Source organism: Drosophila grimshawi, unplaced genomic scaffold (genome assembly GCF_018153295.1).
Source record: "Drosophila grimshawi isolate 15287-2541.00 unplaced genomic scaffold, ASM1815329v1 contig_1367, whole genome shotgun sequence".
Taxonomy (NCBI): Eukaryota; Metazoa; Arthropoda; class Insecta; order Diptera; family Drosophilidae; genus Drosophila; species Drosophila grimshawi.
In genome coordinates, this window is record NW_025062889.1 from 2,824,675 (window position 1) to 2,847,239 (window position 22,565).

The following is a 22,565-nucleotide window of genomic DNA, read 5'->3' on the forward strand; positions in this document are numbered from 1 at the left end:
TAAGACGTGCAGGGCATTAATGAAAAAATATCCGCCCAGCTTGACAGTTATGTAGAGGAGATTTTGTGTGGTATAGTGTTTAAATGTATTTCAGCGATAAGAACGAATTTCAAATTAAAATGTAGCATTGATCTAGATATCGAAACAGAATTAAAAAGTTATTTCTGTTCAAAATTGCAACATTCTCTGCAAGATAACCGTTGAAAGTTGTGCTTGAAATTATATTTAAATAGCGCGCCCTTTGCCAAAGCAAGCAGTTTACAAACACTGCTGTTAAAAGCAGTGCATGCACATGCTGCAATGTGAACGCTCACAGCGAATGCCAAAGCCTCGTAACATAACCTCAACAGTCTGCCAAAGCAAGCAGTCTCATAACTCTGTTAATAGCAGTGCAGATACATGTTTCAGGTTCAACCCGGTAGATGGCGAGTGTGCTAAACGTGTGCCCTCGCTGTGAGTGCCAATAGGCCGTTTCGCTGCGACTGTCACAGATAGTTGTTGTTGTCAGGCGCAAAATTTTTGTCTCAATCGATTTTTTTTTTTTGTGATATATTTTAGGCAATTCGAAGTTGAAGCATTTAACACACTGCAACAAAAAGCGAACAACGAAAATGGAGACGTAAGTAGCGTAGAATAGAGAGTATTATGCCTGTTTTGCGAGCCTTTAATTTGCTTTGCTGCTGCACAGTTTGCTGGATGAGGAATTGGAGTCGCTGGAAGCGATTCTCATGGACGATGTGCGTATAATGCGCAGCGACAGGTGAGATCGGGCCTGAATTGATATATATCTACACATATATATATATATTTTTTGTGGTATATATTAGTGGTGCTGTGGATGTGATTGAGACGACGGTGCTGCCGCTGACCGGCGAGGAGGATGAGCAGCGATATATTTGTGTGACTCTCCAAGTGCTGCCACCGCCTGGTTACCCGGATGTGAGTCCCACATTCAAATTGCTGCGTCCACGTGGATTGGACGATGTCCGTCTCGAGGCCATACGCAGTGCATGCAATGCCAAGATCAAGTCATCAATTGGATTCCCCGTCGTCTTCGATCTGATCGAAGTGGTGCGCGAACATTTAACGGGCAGCAATCTGCCCAGTGGCCAGTGCGTGATCTGTCTGTACGGATTTAGTGAGGGGGATGAGTTCACGCGCACCGAGTGCTATCATTATTTGCACAGCTATTGCCTGGCAAGGCATTTGAATGCGCTGCGTCGCAGCTACCAGGAGGAGTACGACAAGTTGCCCGGCTGGCTACAGAAAACAGCGGATGCTTTCCAGGCTCTGTGTCCCGTTTGTCGGGAGCATATCTGCGATGAATCGGACAGTCTGAAGTGCGCCATGCCCCCATCGGAGCTGGAGAATGCACCCGATTTCCAGGTCACACAGGAGCTGCGACAAATGCAGCAGAGGATGTCTGAATTGTATCTACAGCAGAAGAGTCGCGGCGCCATCATCGATGCCGAGGCGGAAGCTGGCCATGTGATTGCCATCGAGACCGAGGAGGATGTGCGTCGGCGACGACGTCGCGAGGAGGCAGATGCTGCTCGGAAACAAGAGCCAGGGGCGAGCAGCTCAAGCAATCAACTGACAAAGCCACAAGCAGTGAGCACATTTGCGCCAGTCGTGCAGGAGACGCAACGCATCCTGCCCGAGCCCACCAACAACAACTATCAGCATCACAATCGAAGGCATTATCGAGGCGGGCGACGTCATCATCATCATCACAGCAATCACCATCATCATCAACGTGGGGAACGAGCAGCAGAAGCGCACAGCTCAACTGGGGGAGGAGGAGGAACTGGCACAGGAGGTGGAGCTGGGGCAGGAGGAACAGCTGCAACTGGGAGTGGAGCAGCTGGCTCTGGCGCGGGAAAACAGCCAAAGGGACAAACTGCCAATAGCAATCATGCCAGGTGACACTGGCGCAGCACCAGGCTGCTGCGGCTAACACTTCCAATTAACAACCACAAAAAGAACTACAAAAATAACATTAATAAAAACGCAGCCCTGACGCTAACAATGCCAACAATGCCCAAGCTTCCTTGCCTGCTGCTCCCACAGCTACTGCCTCTGCCCTGCTGCTAATATACAACAAAAAAAAAGACAAAAACAACACACAAAAAAACAGATGAACTCAACTCCAACTCTGGAAAACCCGATCCTCAATTTTAGTTTCATTTATTATTATTTTTTGTTTGTGCAACACTCGATTTCTGTGAATTTTGTGATTCGATTGATATTTCTTTAGTTTAGCTTTAGAGTGAATCGGGTTTTAGCGAATTTTTCAACGAATACAGTGCAGTTCACAAGCTTAGACACACTTGGACATTTAAATTTTACTTTCTTCTTTCATAAATAATTCAGTTACCGTTTTAGTTAGTTTAAATTTAGTTAGTTTAAATTTATAAAATTAAACAACTTTTTAGTTTAAATTTATACATTTAAGCATTTTGTTTCGTTTAAATTTATGCTTGATTGCTTGTGAATTGCACTGTATATTGTATAAGTAATAATAATCTATGTATGTTAGCCTTATGTTTATTATTATTATTATTATTATTATTGTGTAACGATGATGTAACTATTTTTGTATTTGTAATGGCATACAAAAGACTTGTGGCAAATGAATTGCCGGCGATATTATTGGTTAGGCGAAGAAGTATAGGGAAAAAAGGCGTTTGATTAACTAACTCTAGATTTGTATTTAGCAGCACCAACTAACTTGGCAGCGCTGGCGTTGACGTACACACACACACACACACACACACACACACTAATACACACACTCGGATATTTAGTATAACGCATAATCTGCAATTCGCACTTGAAAGTTTAGCATAAATGTTTAAATCGTATCTCTCACTCTACCCGCTCTCTCCCTCTCTTCTCTTCTTGCGTGACAGCAAATAGCACAAAAACAAAAACATGACACGAAAATTATTCCAAATAAACAAAAAGAAAAACATAAATAAAAGACTAACTTAAGGCACAATAATTAGAGTTTGTGGAACGTGCGCCATTCTAGTCAGTTTTTCATATGACAGAGCCGAATTAACAAATAAACAACTATATATACATACATACACATCTCTATATATGTATGCATTCACATATTTAAATGTCTAACTAATTCAATGTTTGTGTAGAAAGAAAATAAAACAAAACAACTCCAGCAATTCGTTTGAATCTGCATAAAATATTAACTACGAATACCAAATTTCAATGTGTCAAAAAAACAATAACTGAAAACTTAAATTAATAAATTGAATTCCATAATAAAAACATACGAAACTGTTATTACTCCAGAAATCGAAGCATATTTTTATCAACAAATGGGCTAGGTGGTATATGTATTTATATATAGATATAAAGAATTTTAAATTTAATAAGCTTAGCTAAGTTTCGAACCCCCGCTGCTCCAAACATATTCATTGGGTTTGACAAGCTCTAGCCAATGCACAAGCCAAAGGAATGCTGCCAGCATATGGTAGCCCTAAAACTGTGTAGTGCTTCTATATACATATCTATCTTTTAATAAAAACACAGATCGTATTTTGTTATTAAAATTTTTGTTTGTAAATGTTTATTTCTCGTTTAAATTGTTTTAATTTAATAGAATTACAAAAAACGTTGAATGCATTTCTCTTGATTCGTATAACAAAATAATTTAGTATTAGTATTATACAATATTTATATAAACGTTTTGCATTTCTCTCTATTATATTAGTTTATATGTTCCACTTGCATATAAAAAACAAAAATAATTATGCATTACAAATTGTGTGTTTGTGGTTTTTGCTTATTAACTAAATATTAATTAAACTTATAATAATGACTTTTAGTATATAATTAAATATTTTTTGTTTTCTTTCTTTCTTTTTTTGTTTTTTTTTATTTATTTATTTTTTTTTGTTGCGGCTTACATGATTCACTTTTACGTTTAACTATTAGTTTTAACAGAACAAAATCAAATTTCTCTTAATCATTTTCATTAACGGGGTTACTTCTTCCTTTTTTTGGTCGCACACATAGCACGGCCACGCCCACAGACAGAGTGCGTCCACAAACTGGCGATTTTGTAGACACGCTCAAAGACTGAAGAGCTAATGGTCGCTGCTGTGGCAACTTTTAATTCGAATGTTTTTCTTTTCTTTTTTGTTTTCTTTTTTTTGTTTATTTATTTTTTTTGTTTATAGTTTTTCGTTAATTTTTTCTTCATTTTAGATTGCCTTAAAGCACTTGGAGTGTATTTTGCATTTATATAAGTATATACAAATTATAAATTTGGAAATCCATATTTAGAAGTATAACTAGTAAATAGTGTAGGCATTAAATATTAGTAGTAGCAAAAGGTGTTTGCATTAGTTAGTAGTACTCTTTTCGTAAATAGTTTTTCAACATTGTGTGTGGGTATGTGTGTGTGTGTGTGTGAATAGCTTTCATTTATAACTTTTGCATTTCTCTATCTCTTTTTCTTTATGTTTTGCGTGTGTCTTTTATGCTTTATCAAACGTATTCATTTTGCTGTTATTATTATAAAATTCACAGCGATTGTTTCCTGTTTGCTACATTCTCAACAATAATGTAGACTCTGAGAGAGATAGAGCTGAGGGGATTTTGGGGAATTCACAATCTTGGTTGGTTGATTAGTTGAAAGAACTTCAGTGCGTGGTTAGTTGTTTTAGATTTGTGTTTTTGTGTTGTTTGTTTAATTGATAATTGGCAACTGGGTGCTGCAACCGCAATTCATTCATCCGCCTCATAGCCGGAAAGGTTCGCGCTTCTCTGTGGGCGTGGTTCCACGCGATGTGCGTCGCATCGTTGAGCTGAATGTCGGCTCCGCGGAGCTCTTTCTCGGCGTTTGCATCCCGGACGGCGTTGAACTGCCGCTGATGTTGCGCCTGTCGAACGGATAATCAAATATTAGTCAAGGCATTTATAATATTTCAATAATTTAACAAATTGAACAATTGAATTTTAAAATGAAAAGTACAAACAATACTTAAAAGCTATATATGGCATTATTATTAGAAATAAAATAAAGCTTAAAGCATTAGTCGAATTAGGAAATTAGGAAAACACGACGGGTACTGGCAGTTTGACATGCACTGGCTTCACAATACATAACTTATAAAACATAAACAGAACTTTTAACAAAACATATTGATTATATGGAAATAATAATAATTACTTGCTAAACTGTGGCTAGAGTTGGATTTGTGTCTACAGTGCTGTTGTCGATACTTAATTGATAGGGCTCTATATATTATAGAGTTTTGATAGAACTTTACCCCAAGCTGCTAGGATTCGCAGACGAACTGGTGGGCGATGAGGTTTTGGAATCGTTGAGGGGTATCTTAACCGGTATCCGTGATGGGCGGCTTTAGTATATATATGTTTATGAATAGTTAGCATTACCATTACCAAAGAATTGCATAGCTTAAGGACTAGCTTTCAATATTACTTAGAACTAACTTAGCTTTAGAAAATCATAATTTAAAATGTTATGTTTAGTATTTTTTGTTGTTGTAGTTGTTTCTTTTACCTAGTGGGTTTGTAGCCGAAGCCGGTTAGTGCTGGTATACTGGATGATCTACTCATGCCTCCATTGCTGTATTTGCAGTATTTTTTGTCAGGCACAAGATTCAAGATGGTATTTGTTTTTTGGGGAGGATTTGGTTTTTTTTTTGGTTTGTTTGTTTGTATTTTGATGTTGCAGTTAGTTGCAGACAAGCATTCAATTTCAATACATGATATTTGTTTCAATCGAGCCAATTCGTTTTGTAAGTTAGCGTTTCAATGATGTTTATTGTTTTTAGGTATTTTTTTTTTGTTTTCATATGAAATTTGTTCATAAAAGCCAATTTGTAAGTAGCATATCAAATGAGTATTTTTGTTGTTGTTGTTGTGTGAGTTGTCAAAAGTTAATGCGGTAACCGAAAATAATGTCAAAAATAAATAAATAAATTAATAAAGTTTATATATTGTTTCAAATTCACGACCCCAATATGTGAAATCCCAACCCCAATAACCGAAATCTATCTGAGAGGGACAAGAATCCTACCTTGTGGGCGCTGGGCTGGCCGAGCCGGATGCGGTTTTGCGTGTGATGGTGCTGGTGCCGCCATTGAGTCGGCTGCCGCCCGGAGTCGCTGCCGTGGTAACGGACAGACGTGCCGGACGTGGCGTGGTGCCGGTGCCGCTAACTGTGCTGGCACCGGAAACCTTGCGCTGCGGTATGCGCGATGGCGTATGATCGTCTGGCAAAGAATTCGATTTAGAATTGTACCCATTAGGATTATGGTCTGTCAGTTTGGACTCACCTGTGCTGTCCAGCGAGAGGGTGGAGCCGTGACGCGACGGCGGCTTAGAGCCTTGTCTACTGAGCGGGCGTGAGTTGGGCTTGGAGCCGGCACGCGATCCTCCTGGCGTGAGGCCGGTGCGTGTGCTCGTGTAGGTCACCTTGCGCGGCGTATAACGACCCGACGGTCCACCATGGCTACCCTCATTATCGCTAAGCGAATCCGGGGTGCTGGCCGACAGTGAAGAGCGCGATGGTCGCGACATCGGTATAGAACGCACAGAACGCTCGCGTACCTGTTACGGAGATGGAGGTGAAATGTAAGCAGTTAGTTGGGTACTATAATGGCGGCTTGTATAAGGTAGAGCCCCCTTCTTTTCTTTAGCTATACAGTCCCTGTTTCCTGTTTGCTTCCTTCACAACAGCATGCTCCTTTCGTTCGTTGAGTTTTCGACTTACCCAGTGTGTTGTTGGATGACAATGGAGGACGTGTGGACTCAGCGGTACCGAGCGGCTGGTATTGCAGCGCACGAATACTGTGCCGCCGGCGCCCATGTGTATGGGAAAGGCGCATGGTACTTGGTCTTGTGCACGGATTTTCTCAAATATTGGCATTAACTCGGCCAAGTGCTCATCAGCTATATACATATAGAAATACAACAGATTTTTGTTTTGTTTTTGTTTTTGTTCGTTGCTCAATCAATTCTTATAGGCTGGCGCAACGGTATATGATCATTTAAGCGACTGACCAATCAAAACTCAACAACAATAACCTAAAAATCCTACTGGATGACCTTTAACCTAGCCTCACTGAAGCGCTTGATTGTGAAATTTGAAATCTAGCATTATAACAAAAAAAAAATGGCGCAGTAAAACATAAAACAATTATCATAACTCAAGGAAGTACCAAATTATAAACAAATATATGTATATATATACGAGATACGTATATGTAGTATAGCAACAACAATACGTTCAATACAATAAATATATATATATAGTAGAATTATATATAAAATTCTCATGCACAAAAATCAAGAATCGGCGGCAGCATCGAGCTTGCTTTTTTGTCAACAACACACACAATGAACCCAAAACGAAAGCTCAAAACTTACCTCAGTAAATATTGAAACCCTAACACGGGATATACAGTTGGGGGATAGTGTTAGGATTGGTAACTCTTTTGTTTTGTATTTTTTTTTTTTTGCTTTTTTTGTGTTAACCCACAACTCGTTTGTGTTGTGTTTCTGTTGATGTTGATTTACCTTTATGATGGGACCCTGTCCACTCAAATATGGCGGCAAGTTGGAGCTACCGGCGCTGCCATTTTGCGAACTGTTGGCAGTTTGGGCAGCATTGGGTGTGGAACGTCTGGACGTGAATGCAGCCATGCTCTGTGAGACGCCATCGGCCAATATGAATTGCTCGCGTAGCTCAATGTTAGTGCGTCCCTTGGCTGCTCCGATCAATGCCGATATGCACACATATATAGCATGTGGTAAGCACACATACAAACACACATACACATATATATATATACATACATGTATACATGTATTTTGAGTGTGTTTTTGCATTTGATTTGTAACAACAACAATAACAACGAAATTTTGTATTTGTCACAGTTCGTATTTTGTTTGTTTGTTTGTTGGTTGTTTGGAATTTTTGTGTTTTTTTTTTTGTATTTATTTTTTTTTTTGGGCGCAGGCGAAGTGCATGTTGGGCGTGGGCGGACGGGCGGGCGGGCGAGCGAGCGGGCAGCGCAAGCGGATTTATTTGTGGAATTATATATTGGAAATATCGGGCACATTGCGTTTTCGGTTATCGGTTTCATTTTTAAAGTACAGTTACAAAAAAATATAACATTTGAAAAAGAAAAAAGGGGAAAAACATAAAATTTGATTAGTAAAAACGAAAAACGGTATACAAAATTATTAATACAACAAATTCCACTGTTTTTTTTTCTTTATTATTCTTTTTTCTTTCTTTTTTGGACGCACAACAAACAGAAATTAACGAATTTACGAGGCATGACGTGATTTAAAGTAGAGTTCCACTCAAAAAGCTATAGTCAAACAGGCTGTTAGTTAACAGCGCGCATAACTGTAGCCATGTTAAGCAAGAGAAGACACAACAGCAAAATAAATGAAAGCATGCACTAATCGAGTACTAAGCAAGTTATACTATAATTTAGGTTAGGTTAGGTTAGGTTCTAGGCAAATAGGCAATAGTGTCTGTTAACCCAGTAAAAATAGAGAGATAAATACAATGTATGGTATGGGGTATAATAATAATAATATCAAACGCAGAGTTAACATGTAAAAGCAACAAAAAATGAGCATGATTACTAAATGTGGCAACAAACCCTAAACTGTGAGATTTTCAGTTTTCGGGCTTTTAGGATAGGTGTTTTTTTTAATGGTTTTTGGTTTGGAGTTTGGTTTTGGATTTGGATTCTTGATTTCGTTTGGTTATTGTGTGTATGAGATAGGCGTCAAAATAGGCGCTGGCTAAATGTCAAAAATAGTATCTTCAAAAATAAAGCGCGCTGTTAATTTATGCTATTTTATTTGAAAGCAACTTTTCAACCAAACAAATTAATGAGGTTTTCAAAAATTGTTTTTAGGTTATGTTGTTTTTGTTTTTCTTTTGGGTTTATCATATGCTAGTAATATTTTTAGGCACAAAAGTTTTGATTTTTATTTTGTTGGTTAAATGACCATATCCGTTTTTGGTATTATATTAATATGATATTTGGTATGTTTTAAAAAAATGTTTAGCTTGTAAAAAAAAAATATAATTAGTTGTTAAGCACAACTGTACCTAAATGTAGTATATGTTTGTGAGAGATGTGATATGATCAAAAATGGTTTATAAAAGTATGATGCATATATAACCTAAGGTATAGACAAAATGCATGAGCTGATGGGAATGGTAATAGTTTTTTTTTTGTTTTTTTTTTGGTTCGTGGTGTGGTGGACTACAAAAAAGATACACTAGAATTAATATGCGATAAATGTATGAAGTCCAAACAGATTTATCGATAATTTCAGTGTGTGTTCGTATACGTATGCAACTAAATATATATGTAGAGAGTGTAGGTGTGGCCTTGCGCTTGAACTTACCGCGACAAGGATCGTTCTTCTGCAGGAATTCATCCAAAGCAACCCAGCCACCGCCAACGCGCACCATAACAGTGCTGCGCAGGATGCGAACCAGGCGCAACTTCTGGGAATCACCAAACTGCAAGCCAAACATAATCATTCATTAGCAGTTGTTAAGAGTCTATTTGATGCGAAACTCACTCTGTATTTGCCTTCGCCAACTTGGAACACACGGAACTTTTGACGACATGTGCAGAGCATGACCAAACGTTTGACCTCATCGTGTATCTTGTCATTGTCATTGGCCGGTTTACGTTCCTGCCAATCGGGTCGCAGAGCGGCAATGAATTCCTGCCAGTCAATGAGACCCTCGCCATTGCGATCGAACAGATCGGCAACAGCCTTCATCTCCAGACCCGATGTATCGAATTCTGTTAAGGATATCATATTTTTAATATCTCATGTAGAGTTTGTGTTTTCTTTTAGTTGGTACTTACTCGTATTGAGTATGCCATCGATGAAGACATCGCGTGGCACCATGCCATTGTTGTCCTTGTCCATCTTACGGAACAGATCAGTCAAGCGCGACTTCTTGTGATTCATGTGCTTGAGGAACTATGTGAAAGATGAGTATTTTTAAATATTATTATCATTATTTAGAGTGTGTTATGGCTGTGGCAGTTACTTACGCGCTTGCGCCAATCATCCCAGCTAAAGTTGCGAGCACGCTCCACATCCTTCAGATACATGAGATGCTCGTGGAGCAAACGTTGACGCTCCCATGACAGCATCCACACATCACGCCACTTAGTCCACAACAGTTTGGCGCGTGGCGAACGGAATTCGAGTTCGGGACCAGTAGAGCTAACAGGGCAGAGTTGGTAATTACAATTAGTAAGTTTATAAATGGCAAACAAATTCAATGAAAGCTAATTAGATATGAAAAAAGGAACAATAAGAAAACTACAAAATGCTTAACATACACACAAAAATAGTATTGAACAGATTTAACAGAACATTTAGCATAGATGCACAGTTTGAGCTGCACTGATTGTAATGGGGAGCAGGAGCGGGCACTTACCTTGGCGAGAAACGTGGGCCATAATGCGGCAGGCGATCTCTGTCGGGCGTATCGCGCGTTGGCGTAATACGACTGATATATATTTAATATATATATGTATATATATATGTTTATATATATGATTATGCAGAGCAAATATTTAAGCAGCAAGATGCATAGATTTTTGATATGAGGCAAACGTTTACGGTAGCGTGATGAGAAAGAGTTTCACAAAAAAGATACAAAAAAGAGAAGGAGAGACAAAAAAAACAAGAACGATCAAATAACGAAACAATATACACACAAGAATAATGTACAAGAGCAATACAATAGGTATTTCATATATATATTTTAATATAATGTATACACAAAAGAAATAACATTTCGCAGCATTTCCAAAAATAGTGTTGCATAGAGCCGAAAGAAAACAGAGTCGAAAAACAAAAACAGAAATTTCATTTTTTTGTTGTTTTTTTTTTTGGTTTTTTTTTTTAGAATTTAGAAAGTGCATGCACTATTATTTTTGGAACAATTGTAGTTAAAAGACAAACGCCGTTGGAAACAAGGCTGATAACTCACCTGCCCTTGCGTGCGTTGAGTCCTTGATCGCGAGAGCCCTTGAAGCTGTGGAAGAGAGAAGCATTTGCAAATTAGGCAATGTGACGAAACAGTGCTGTAAAATATATTATTAAGCAACAGTTTAAGCAGCAGTGATTAAGCCGGGTGCTTGAAGTTTTGTGTTTTGTGGGAGCAACACTACGTGATATGATAGATGGTTTAGCTATTACCTATTAGATAGATAGGCAGGCATATCACACAAGGTATTTTAATGAGTTTTAGTTATATCAGTTCACTTCAGTTAACTTTGACTTTGTTTAAGATTCTATTCAATTGAGGTATTTCTTTTGTTTTTGATCTGTTATGATAGATGATATGGTGGGTGGTATATAGGTATTCTTAGCAAACTTGGAATGTTAGCTCAGTTTAGTGCTACATGGGACACAGAGAAGCTTCAAGTTGTTGTTGACTTCAACCAGTTGGTAATGTGAGCATTTGTGTGTGTGTGAGAGAGCGAGAGTGTTGGTAAGCGCACTGTGGTTTATTTTGGTTTTTATGTGGCTTGCAGTGGTAGTTTATAGAGTAGAAGAGTAGAGTATAAAGTAGCTGTCAAACCTTTGACGTCGCAGCTGGCCATCGGGCGACTGTTCACGCAGATCGTGACTGGAGCCACGACTACAGTTGTATACATATATATATATAGAGTTGTTGTTGTTGTTGCAAGGTGTCGGATAGAGTATATATATATTGGATAGGCAAGAGTTTGTGGGTGCAAAAACGTTGCAGGGGAAAAAATATTTGATTTGTTTTTGTTGTAGCAATAAAAGTTGGTGAAAATATAGCCAAAAACAAAAAAAAAGGAAATAAAAATAATAATAAAATAACCATATATACAAAGGGTTTCTGAGTAGCGAAGGGTGGCAACTCTGGGAATACTCACACTGGCGTCTTGCCGCTACGCGATGGTTTGCGAGCACCTGGTGGCAGTTGGCGCGGCTTGCAGGCGCGATCCACCTCGTTCTGGCGACGTGCGGTGTTCTCCATGAATTCCTTGTGATCCTCGATCAATTTCTCAACCGGTGGTATCTCATCAGGCAGCCGTTCATGCTTCAGATCTACGAAGGCATAAAGCAGATTAGCTGAGGAGCGTAAATCTCTGAATTGGTTTACTCACTTATTAAGGTGCCCTCGAGACCGCTGAGCCAGGCGAGCAGCTCCTCAATGGTATCGTCCAGATCCTTGAGCGATTGCAAATGCAGTCCCAGCTTAGACTCGCGATTAATGGCCCATTGACGCACCTCCTCCCAACGTTGCTGTATGATCGATAGCCAGTTCTTGATGATGGGTATAGCATCCGGATACGCTTTGCCAATAATAACCTCGGCATACTCGAACGTTTCGCTCTTCTCACGCTCCCGGACGCGCAGATCCTTCATGAATTCCATGTGAATGTCCATCATCTCGCGCGAGACCTTCTCATCATCGGGTGCATTTTTTGCATAGCGCAACTTGTTCTCCGCATGATCCAGCCAATCGAACAGGGCCTGAACTCGTGCATTCAGCTTCTCAGCATCGGTGAGAGCAACTTCAAGCCGTTCGCCACGTTTGCCGACCGCATTTTGGACCTCATCCCAAATGGATTGCAGCTCATCGAGCTTCGCGCCCACCTCGGGATTATTGCCGGACCGCTCCAGATCTCGTCCCGTTTTGAGGACGCCCTGCATTTGAGCGGCACGCTTCTGCAGATCCTGTTCAATGTGCTTGTGATGCTCGCACAGACCCTGCACCGTCTCCAGATCACCATGGACAGGTCCGTTCTCGTTCAACCTGCTCTTGGCCTTCTTCAGCCACTCGAGCAGTTCGCCGAGCGCATCGCTAAACTGCCCGGAAAGCAGTAGAGCCTCCTCCAGTTTGCGTTGTCGCTCAATGCTCTTCGACCAGACGCGTGTCCATTGCTCCTTGAGCTCCAACAACATCTTGTCCAGCACGGGACGATCACCCTTGGGTGCTCGTTCCATGAGGTTCTTGCCGGTGCGCATGGTGGCATCGTACACCGATTGCTTGGCGCCCAGCTGGCGATGCGTCTCCTTCAGCTTGATAATGTATTTCTTGATCTTCTGCGGCTCCTTGGAGGCGGTGGCCTCCTCAATGATCTGATCAAGCACCTGTTCAGTTTCCTGCAGATACTGCATCATGCCATTCCAGGCATCATTGAACTCACGCGCCTCCTTGTAGCCATGGTCCAGAGCACGTGTGCGCTCCGCCGCCTTGCTGACGACACGCTCCCAGCGATGCTGGACGGACACGAGCAGATTCTTGATGAGAATCACATCTTGCTTCTGGCTGAAGTACTTCAGATGTGTACCCTTCTTGTCCAGCAGCAGCATGGCCTCGCGATGCGTGCTCACATCCTTCTGCAGCACCTTATGCTCCTCCATCTGGGCCTGAATCGTTTCCAGGACACGCGAGACGGGCTCAGCATTCGACAGCTGCTTCTCCGCCTGGGTTAACCACTCGACAAAGGCCTGAAGTGTGTCATGGAATTCAGTTGCCTCTTTGAGCGCAATCTCCAGTTTGATCTTCTTGTCGGAGGCACGCGAAACAACTGCATCCCAGCGTTGCTTCAGAGTGCGCAACGTGTGCTGCAAATTGCTCGAGGGGACCTTCATCTGGTTCTGGCGCTTGATGTACTCCTGTCCCTGTGCCTGGATGGTCTCCACCTTGGGCCTGTTCTCATCCAGTTCGTTGTAGACCTCCATAAAGCGTTCCAGCTGCTCGGTGGCAGTCTCTGGCAGACCACCAACTGGTTTGCTGGCACCAATCACGGCATCTACATCGCCCAACCAGCCCAGAATGTCCTGGACCTCGGCTATGTAGCCCTGGGCTTCGCGTAGCGATTCCTCCAGCTCGTGCTGGCGATCGCTGGCCTTTTGCAGCAACTGCTTCCACTCGTTGTTCAGTTTGCGCAGCTTCTCCTGCGTCGTCGATGCCTCCACAGAGCCCTTCTCTGTCTCGATGAGCTGGCGTCCAGCATCGTTGAGTGTATCCACAGAGTTCTGATGCGCCTGTATATCATTGGCAAGCACCTTCAGCTTGGCCAGCTCCACTTCAAGCAGTTGCGGGTCTCCAGGTATCTGTAGTTAAATCAGTTAGTTCGATTTTACTCTCATTCAAAGAAATAACTCTTCTTTGCTTTCTTCTTACCGGCTTCAGCTGATCCAGAGTGCTGTCTGTCTTGTTTATCCAGACCAACAGCTCGTTGAGCGCATGCTGGAATTGACCCAAGTGGAGCAGTGCATGCTCCAGCTGCTTCTGGCGATCGACCATGCCACGCAGCAAAGACTCCCAGCGACGATTGACCACCGTCAGTGGTTCCCGAATTGATGCCGCCTGCTCGGGCGAAGTGCGTTCCGTCAGTTCCACAGCTTGTCTGCAAGTGGGCAGGCAAAGGATTAGTACAAATTGCGTATGATTGGTGCTCAAGAGAACGCAGGCACAACTCAACATTAACAATAACAATAATAATAATAACAGCTGGCGGCTGTTGGTGCACATGCAATAATATTTTGGCTTGCGGCACAAATCATAAAGAAAAATCATGCGCAGAACAGATCACAGATCAGGGATCCAGAGATCAAGCATAAAATATGTGATCTTATCATGGATCATGGATCGTAGATTACAGATCAGCGATACAAAAAGATCAGAGATCACAGATCATAGATAATTGATCATAGATCAAAGACCATAGATCATAGATTTGTATCAGAGACCGCTGATTCTGGAACACAGATCAGATCAGATCAGAGCAGATCACAGCTTGCAATGCAGGCACTTAACAGTACACAACAAACATCAAAAGGAACGAACGATAGAACGTACGAAATTTTGCAACTAGTATCTTGCCTTTCTAGAACTCTGCCAATTGTTGAATGGAAGACCACCATACGTTAAAATACGTTAACAGATTATTAGATAAGAGTTTCATAATACAGGTCTATATATATACATATGATAACAAAGCTTACCTGTTTAATGCTTCTACTTCGACCATATGCGGATCGACTTCGTCCTTGAACGCCTTGAGCTGTTCAATTTGTCGCTTGACGGCATCAATGTCGGAGCCCACAGCTCCGAGGTGAGCAAACTTATCCTCGGCCTTGGTGAGGAATTTGAGCAGATTCTGGAGCGTCTCGTGGAACTCCATGGCCTTCTCCATGGCATCGATTAGGTTCTCCTCACGCTTGGCATACAACGCTGTAATGTTGTCCCATGCATTGTCCAGATCCTCAATGTGTTTCTTCACCTCTGGCTTGTCTGGTTCGCCACACATGTTCATCAGATTGCTGCCATGGCGACGCACTTGCTCCACCTCCGGCTTGGTCTGATCGATCTCGTGCCGGATCTCCTGCAGTGCCACCTGTTGCTTCTTAATGTCTTGCGGCTGTGCCGCTGGTGGCTCTTGGCAGGACAGCGTCTCCTCCAGATCCTTAAGGGTCTTCATGACACTGTTCAATTGCTTCCAGAATGGTTCGGCTACGCTGAGTATATCGTCCAGGGAGCTGCCACGTTTCTTGGTGGCCTTCTGCACATCGTTCCACAGCGTGTTAAGCTTCTCTAGCTTGGCCTTGATGTCGCGCACAGCCGGATCAGCCTTGTTGCCCGCCTTGGCAATGACATCGTTGGCTGCCCGCTGCACGGCGCTAAATGCATCCTGTCGCTTGTCCAGATCATCCATTAGAGCATCATTATCCTCGATCTGTTCGCGGATCTTCTGGGGCAGTGCTGAGAGTGGATCCAATTGATTCACCTGATCCACAGTGTTGGCCAGGGCACGAAGCATGCCCTCCAGCTTATCGGAGAACTGACTGGACTCCTGCAGCGCATTCTCTAGCGCCTGTTGACGTTCACGCAACTCCAGACGCAGTGCGGCATAGCGTGCGTTGTCCGTGTCCAAAATCTCATTGATCTTGGCACTATCATCGTCGGCAACCAGGGCGCCCAGAGCTTCACCCGTCTTGTTCAGTTTGTCCAACAGTGGCTTATGCTCGGCAATCGAGTGCAGCAAACGCTCGTTCTTGTCCTGTTGCAGTGTGATCTGATCTGGACGCAGGGCAGGCATGCTCAGCCTTGAGATTTGCTGCTCCATTTCGTCCAGCCAGGTGGTCAGGCCTTGGTGCGAGTCGGCGAAATGCTCGGACAAGGGCAACGCCTGTTCTAAGATGCCCAAGCGTTCGCTGCACAACTGGGCGACGGTGTCGACAATCTCCTTGAGATCGTCCAGTTTCTCGCGCAGCGTTGCCGTATTCTCGCTCTGTGGCGACTCACGCAGCACCTTCTTGGAGGCAGCGGTCACATCGCGCACGCGTCCCTTCTGACTGGAGATGTCATCGTTGATCGAGCGATGCTCCTGCAACTGAGCGCGCACCAGCTTCGGCTCCATGGCCGGCAGATCCGCTTCACGGAGTGTGGTATCCATTTCACGGAACCACTCCAACAGCTCATCAATGTCACCGGTGACTTCCTTCGCTCGCTGATTGCTCAAATGCAAACGTTCAGCCTTGCGTTGAATCTGCTCAACGATGGCATCGAAGCGACGATTGTCACGGGTGACAATGTTCTCGATGGTGGCAGCACCTTCGCCCGGCGACAGCTGACACAGCTGTGGTCCCACCAGATTAATGGTATCCAGTATCGGTCGCATATCGGACAGTTCACTCTCCAGCCGCAGGACATCGGCCTGGCGTGGTTCACTCGGCGCCAGAGCAGTCTCGGCACTCTGCATCCATTCGACGAGACGATTGTGGGCCTCGTGGAACTGTTGCACCAGTGGTAGAGCATTCTGGGCATTCTTGAGCAGATCACCGCCACGATTGGTCAAGTCACCATAGCGACGTTGTAGCGAGTCCAGCTTATCTTTCAGTTGTATAGCCTCATCGTTGGAGATATGCTTCATTAGCTCCGCACCAGATTCAACAGTGGACTCAACATTGTTAGCGTGTCCAGCTATATTCTCGTTCAGCTCCAGCAGATGATCCATTTGCTCCAAGAGCTTCTCTGCGTGGACGGGCACGGATTTGAAGCGTTTTAGCTCGTTCTCCATGCTCTCCATCCAGGCCACCAGATCCTGATAGCTGAGCACCAGATGCCTCAAGCCTTGACGGGATTCGGCAAGCAATGCACCAATATTATCGCTGGCATCAACCAATCCTGTATAGCGTTCGGTTACGGTGCGCACCTTCTCGCCAAGATTGACGGCCTCCTCATCGCTGACCAGATGCATCAGCTGACCGGCGACATCGGCCAGATCCGTAAAGTCGGGCTGCTTGCCCAGAATCTCGTCGTGCAGACGATCGTGTTCACGGATACGCTGCTGTATCTTCTCCTCATCGGTTGGTATTAGTTCCATGGCTTTAACGGCACGTTCCGTATTATCCAGCCACAGTTCGAGTGGACTGATCTTATCGTGGAAACGCTTAGCCACCTCCATAGCCTCCTCCAGATCTTGTTCACGCTGTTCGGCGCCATTAGTTAAAGCATCGAATCGCTTCATCAGATCATTCAATTGCTTCTCGATTGAGGCGCGTTCAGCGGGCTCACAATGACTGGCCACCTCTTTGCCCAGATTGGCCAGCGAACCCATTGAGTTCTGGCGATCCAGCAGCATTTTCTTGAGGAATTTCTGTTCCTGCAGCTGCGCCTTGACCACCTTGTAATCGCAACTGGGCGATTTCTGATTGGCGACCATTTCCTCCGTATCGCTGAGCCATTTCGAGAGACCTGCCAATGCTTCCTGGAACTTGCCGGACTGTAGCAGGGCGACATCCAAGCGACGATCGCGCTCGTTCATACGCTCCTTCAGATCATTCCAGCGATCATTCAACTTCTCCAAATCCTTCTCGATGACATTGGTGGAGACACCGGTGCCAGCGGAGCGTACCAGATCTCGTCCCGACATGTTGACCTTGTCCACATTCTGAGCGAGTGGTTCGACCTTGCGTTCACGGAAGTTGCGGAAGTCCTCCTGCTGTCTACGAATCTGATCCAGTTCAGAGCCCACCGGTTTCATGCGTTTGAACTCCTCGCTGACATCCTGGATATCATCGAGAGTCTGCGACTGCATGTCGTAAAATTCGCGAAGTGCCTTCAGGGTGCTCTGCAGCTTATCCTCATGATCTCGCACACGATTGTCGAGGCGACCCAGGGTCTTGCGCAGCGTTGCGATTTGCTCGCGCGTCTGACTCGTGTCGGCTGAGAAGCCTGCATCGACCAGGACATCAGCGGCACGTTCGGCATCCTCCAGACGACCGACCAGGCGTTCCAATTTATTCTGCAGCTTGCCCACATCATCCAGTTGCTGCTGGACAATCTTAATCTCACGCGCTGGCGGCGCCAACTTCTCAATCTCGGACTCCAGATCGTTGAGATCGATGCCCAGCGTTTTCATCTGTTCGTTGAACTGAGAGACTGCTGTCGCAGCCGATTGCAGCTCACCGCAGCGATCATCGAGACGTTCTTGAAGCTCGGACATGCGATCGGCGAGACTATCAACCTCGCTGGTCAAATGATCGGCATCGCCGCCGGTAGCACGCGCCTCGGCGCTAATGTCCTTGGCCTGACCCTTCAGCGATTGCAGTGGTTTACCCAGACTGGTCAGCTCCTCGCGTATAGCCTTCACGCGCTCCAGCAGCTTGGGATCCTTGGCAGCACCGCCAAGCGCATCGTGGGCAGCAAGGCGATCCTCGCAACGACGCAGCGAATGATCCAGATTACGCAGCTCATCATTAAAGTCGCCCAGGCGACGCGAACAGTTCTCAATCTCATGGGCGCGTGCAATCAAATCATTATTGAGACGCTCCCAGCGATCACGGATGTCCTGCAGCTCGGCCTTAATTGGCTCCTTGTCGATGTCACAACTGGTGAGGAAGGTATCGCCCAGGCCCTTGGTATTCTCAAACTCACCCGAATGCTTCCACACCTCACTGCGGAATGTCTGCAAATCACGAAGACGTGTCTCCAGGTTGGATTTGGACAAGACGCCAGGTGTCAGATCGGCCAGCTTGTCCTCAGCGGTGCGCAGCCAGGCGAGGAACGTCTCGGAGGTCTGTGAGTACTTCTTGCAGTGTTCCATGCATGTCTGCAGACGCGTATGACGATCGACAGCCTCACGGCGCAACTTCTCCCACTGCTGTTGAATGCGATCGAGATCGCGCTTCACGCCACGATCCTGCTGACGTTCCGTCAGATCCTTTCCCTTGTTGATGAGCATAATCACCTCGTGCTCACGGGCCATCACCTCACGATAGATGGGTTCGTGTGTGTCGATCTGATGTTGCAACGTTGGCTTGTGTGCAGAGACAAGCAGACGATCGGTGAGATTGGACAGCTCACCAGAGAGCCAGCCGAGTGTCTTGGAGCAGTTCTCGGCGAAGTGACGACCATCCCGTAGCGATGCCTCCGTTTCGGCCTTCTTCGTGTCCAGCTTCTTCTGCAATGCCGAATACTGTTTCTCCAGAGCGGCAACGCGCGAATTGACATCGGCACGTGATGCGGGATCTCCGAGTATATTGCACAACGTGGCTGCCGACTGTTCCACATCGGCGAGGAGGGGCCGTTGACCCTCCAGCTGACGTTCGAGGTTCTCGATCTTGCGCAGATTCTCCTGGTGATCGCCATCCAAGGGCAGCGTGTCCAGATTATCGCTAATATTTTGCAGCGCTTCACGCAGACGATTGACAGCCGCATCGAACTCCTTGGAGCTGTCAGCAGCACCGCCTAAACTATTGGCACGATCATCCAGTTTGCCCATCAGATCATCCCACTTGGTCAGCACATCCTTGAGCTTCAGCTCGACGGCCTGGGCATCGGGTGTGCCGGCCAAATGATCGACAACATCGTGACCCAGCTCCTGGAAGTGCTTCAATTGCGGCTGCTGTGTGCGGAACTCTTCGCGCAGCACTTGCACCTGCTGCACCTGGCTCTGGACCATGCGTGGATCCGAGGAAATCGGTCCCAATACGGTCAGCATGCGCTCCTTACTGTCCAGCCAGCTCTTGAGATTGCCATGGGTATCGAGGAAATCGCGCAACTTCTCTGAGAAGGCAATGCGATTCTTGCAGATATCATTGAGATTCTTCCATTTCTCCTGAATGTTGTCATTCTCCAGCCGCAGCTGTTCGGCGCCGGGCACATCCGATTTGCGTCGCAGGATATCCTTCACCTGTGCCTTGGTAGTGTCCAGCAGGCTCTGCTTCTCGTACATATCTTCGAGAATTTTACGTGCCTGCTTAATGCAGCGATCGGCTTCCTCCTTGTTGGAGACGGACTCCTTGGGCACCTGGCGCTGAATGCGCTCGAGGAACTGGGCCAAGCCCTTCAGGTTCTCGTATTGCTTACGCAGCTCCTCGCTGAGATTGTCCAGTTCGTGCTGGCGATCGTTGAGACGGACGCCAATTAGGCCGTAGCGATTGTTGATTTCGCTCAGCTGCTGCTGCACCGGAGACAGCTCAGAGAGCTGGAAGCCATCCTGAGAGGATCTGCGGCTACCGAATCCACTGGAACCAGTCGATAGTGGCGACAGTATGCCTCCCTTGGTCGGGCTGGGGCTTCTGGCGTCTCCGGACATGCGACGCAGCGGGCTCGTCCTCTTGATCGGACTATATGTGGACCGTTTGCGTCCAGGACTCTCGGGTCGCACCAGGGCATCATATTGCGAGCCAATGTCATTGATCTTATCAATGGTTGGCGCATAATCGCGATAATCCTTGCAGATCGGTTTCAATTCATCGTTCTGCTGCCGAATCTTATCCAGATCAATGGCCACCGGTGCGAGTCCATTGACGCGACCCTCGGTTCTCGTTAACCACGAGAGGACATCGTCCTTCAAGCTCTCGTAGGCCACTTGACGTTCGGCCTTTTGCTTGGAAAGCTTGGCGCGCTCATCGATACTAATGTTGATGTTGCGCCACTGAGATTCCAGTTCCTTGATGCGATCACGCAATGCTCCCGTATCGGTCACATCCCGCAATCCAATCAGATCCTTGCCATTGCGTACACAATCCTCAAACAGTGGTGCCAGCTGATCTTTTTCGCGTGCCAAATCGAGCATGCGGCGAGCCAGCTCCTCGGTGGCGAGCAAACTGGTCTCACGGCTATCGAGTGCCTCCTGCAGGCTGCCCATGCGCTGCTCCATGTTGCTAATGTCGTCCAGATACTTGGAGAGGCGACCGTGAACATCGTCCAGGAATTCGCCACGCTTGTTGGCCTTCTCGAAGAGCTTCTCAAATTTGCCCGTGACATCGTTCAGATTTGATTCCACTTTCTTGGTGATTCGTGCATTGGATGCACTGGCCAACAGATGCTTCGCAGAGACTTGAACACTGTCGATGCTCGCCTGATGCGACTGCAGATCAGCCAGGAGCACCTTGTGCTCCCGGATTTGTTCCTGCAGACGCTCCTTGATCAGCGAAGCGGGACGAAGATTCAGCTTGAACTTATCCTCGGCCTGGTTGACCCAACCGACAAGACTATCGAGTGCATCCTGCACGCCCTGCGATTGCACCAAGGTCTTATCCAGAGTCTTGCAATGCTCGCCGAGCGTATCCAGCAACTGCTGATAGTTGTTCTTCAGATCAGCAATGGGCAACTCCAGCTGATTGATCTCCATCGGGCTGAGTTGTCCGCCCAGGCTGCGCAGCAGATTGTCCAATGCCTGTTGGGCATTGTCCACCAGTCGACCGCTGGAGAGAAGCTCATTGTGCAACGCCTTCGCCTCATTCATCTGATCCTGCACGCCCTTGGGATCTCCAGCGACGGGCTCAGAGATGACACGTGAGACACGCGGCTGCATGCTGCGCAGCCACTCGTTGGCCTTGTCCAAGGCATCCTGGTACTCACGCTGTCTGCCACCCAAGCCAGAGACACGATCCTGCAGCGCATTGACGCGATTCAACAGATCCTTGTACTGTGCCGTTACCAGCGAAACCTCCTGGCGTATGGGACTCTCGGCACTCGACAGCGGCTCCACATGTGGCAAGCGTTCGGGCAGCGAAGTGCGGAAATCATTGAGCAGGGCCAAGAATTCCTTGCTCTCGTCAACAAACTTCTGGGCGGCCATTGTGATGAAACGCAAGTCCGCCTGGTGACCAATCACATCGCTGACAAACTCACGAATGGTGTCCGCCTGCGAGGCGAGACGCGTCAGATCCGACAGCGAACGTTCCTTATCTTCCAGCGTGCGTCGGGCCTGTTGCAACCAGTCGGAGAAGACATCCAACTCGCTGCGCAGCTTGGTGAGCTCATCGCGTCCAGCTTCGAGACGACGCAGCAGACGCACAGTGCGATCGTTGACGCGATCGACACGCGAGCGCAGCTCACGGCCAGAGTTCTCCAGAGTGGTGACCTCCGGGGCGGAGAGCACATCGCCGCCAGTCAACACAATTTGACGGATTTGCTCCAGACATGTGGCCACTGGACGCTGCTGGGATTCGATTTCATCCTTAATTTGCTGTGCAGTAAAATATATTGATTAGAT

At 45.7% G+C, this 22,565-nt stretch overlaps 2 protein-coding genes across 26 annotated transcripts in view; one reads left to right on the forward strand and one right to left on the reverse strand.

Moving 5' to 3' along the window:
- The first annotated feature begins 495 nt into the window (after positions 1–495).
- LOC6568832 (E3 ubiquitin-protein ligase RNF25) lies at positions 496–2,665 on the forward strand. Its single transcript, XM_001995055.2, has 3 exons — positions 496–619; positions 689–760; positions 828–2,665. The coding sequence occupies exons 1-3, from the start codon at positions 612–614 to the stop codon at positions 1,924–1,926; spliced, it is 1,179 nt and encodes a 392-aa protein (XP_001995091.1). The 5' UTR covers positions 496–611; the 3' UTR covers positions 1,927–2,665.
- A 2,063-nt stretch (positions 2,666–4,728) lies between these two features.
- LOC6569128 (dystonin) overlaps positions 4,729–22,565 on the reverse strand; it is an 80,446-nt gene continuing 62,609 nt past the window's right edge. For 5 of the 25 annotated variants that reach the window (XM_032741220.2, XM_032741215.2, XM_032741223.2 and 2 more), the window contains 15 exons: positions 15,061–22,538; positions 14,237–14,462; positions 12,207–14,166; positions 11,973–12,147; positions 11,648–11,707; positions 11,054–11,098; positions 10,496–10,567; positions 10,104–10,278; positions 9,912–10,029; positions 9,616–9,845; positions 9,436–9,553; positions 7,576–7,766; positions 6,333–6,606; positions 6,074–6,269; positions 4,729–4,910 (listed from right to left, as the gene is read on the reverse strand). In XM_032741220.2, the coding sequence (XP_032597111.1) occupies positions 4,769–4,910; positions 6,074–6,269; positions 6,333–6,606; positions 7,576–7,766; positions 9,436–9,553; positions 9,616–9,845; positions 9,912–10,029; positions 10,104–10,278; positions 10,496–10,567; positions 11,054–11,098; positions 11,648–11,707; positions 11,973–12,147; positions 12,207–14,166; positions 14,237–14,462; positions 15,061–22,538 (11,460 nt within the window). In that variant the 3' untranslated portion in view covers positions 4,729–4,768. Of the gene's footprint in view, positions 4,911–5,200; positions 5,391–5,554; positions 5,621–6,073; positions 6,270–6,332; positions 6,607–6,769; positions 6,949–7,575; positions 7,767–9,435; positions 9,554–9,615; positions 9,846–9,911; positions 10,030–10,103; positions 10,279–10,495; positions 10,568–11,053; positions 11,099–11,647; positions 11,708–11,972; positions 12,148–12,206; positions 14,167–14,236; positions 14,463–14,811; positions 14,951–15,060; positions 22,539–22,565 lie in introns of those variants that run through there. The other 20 variants (XM_032741219.2, XM_032741213.2, XM_032741209.2 and 17 more) reach the window with 10 other exon arrangements.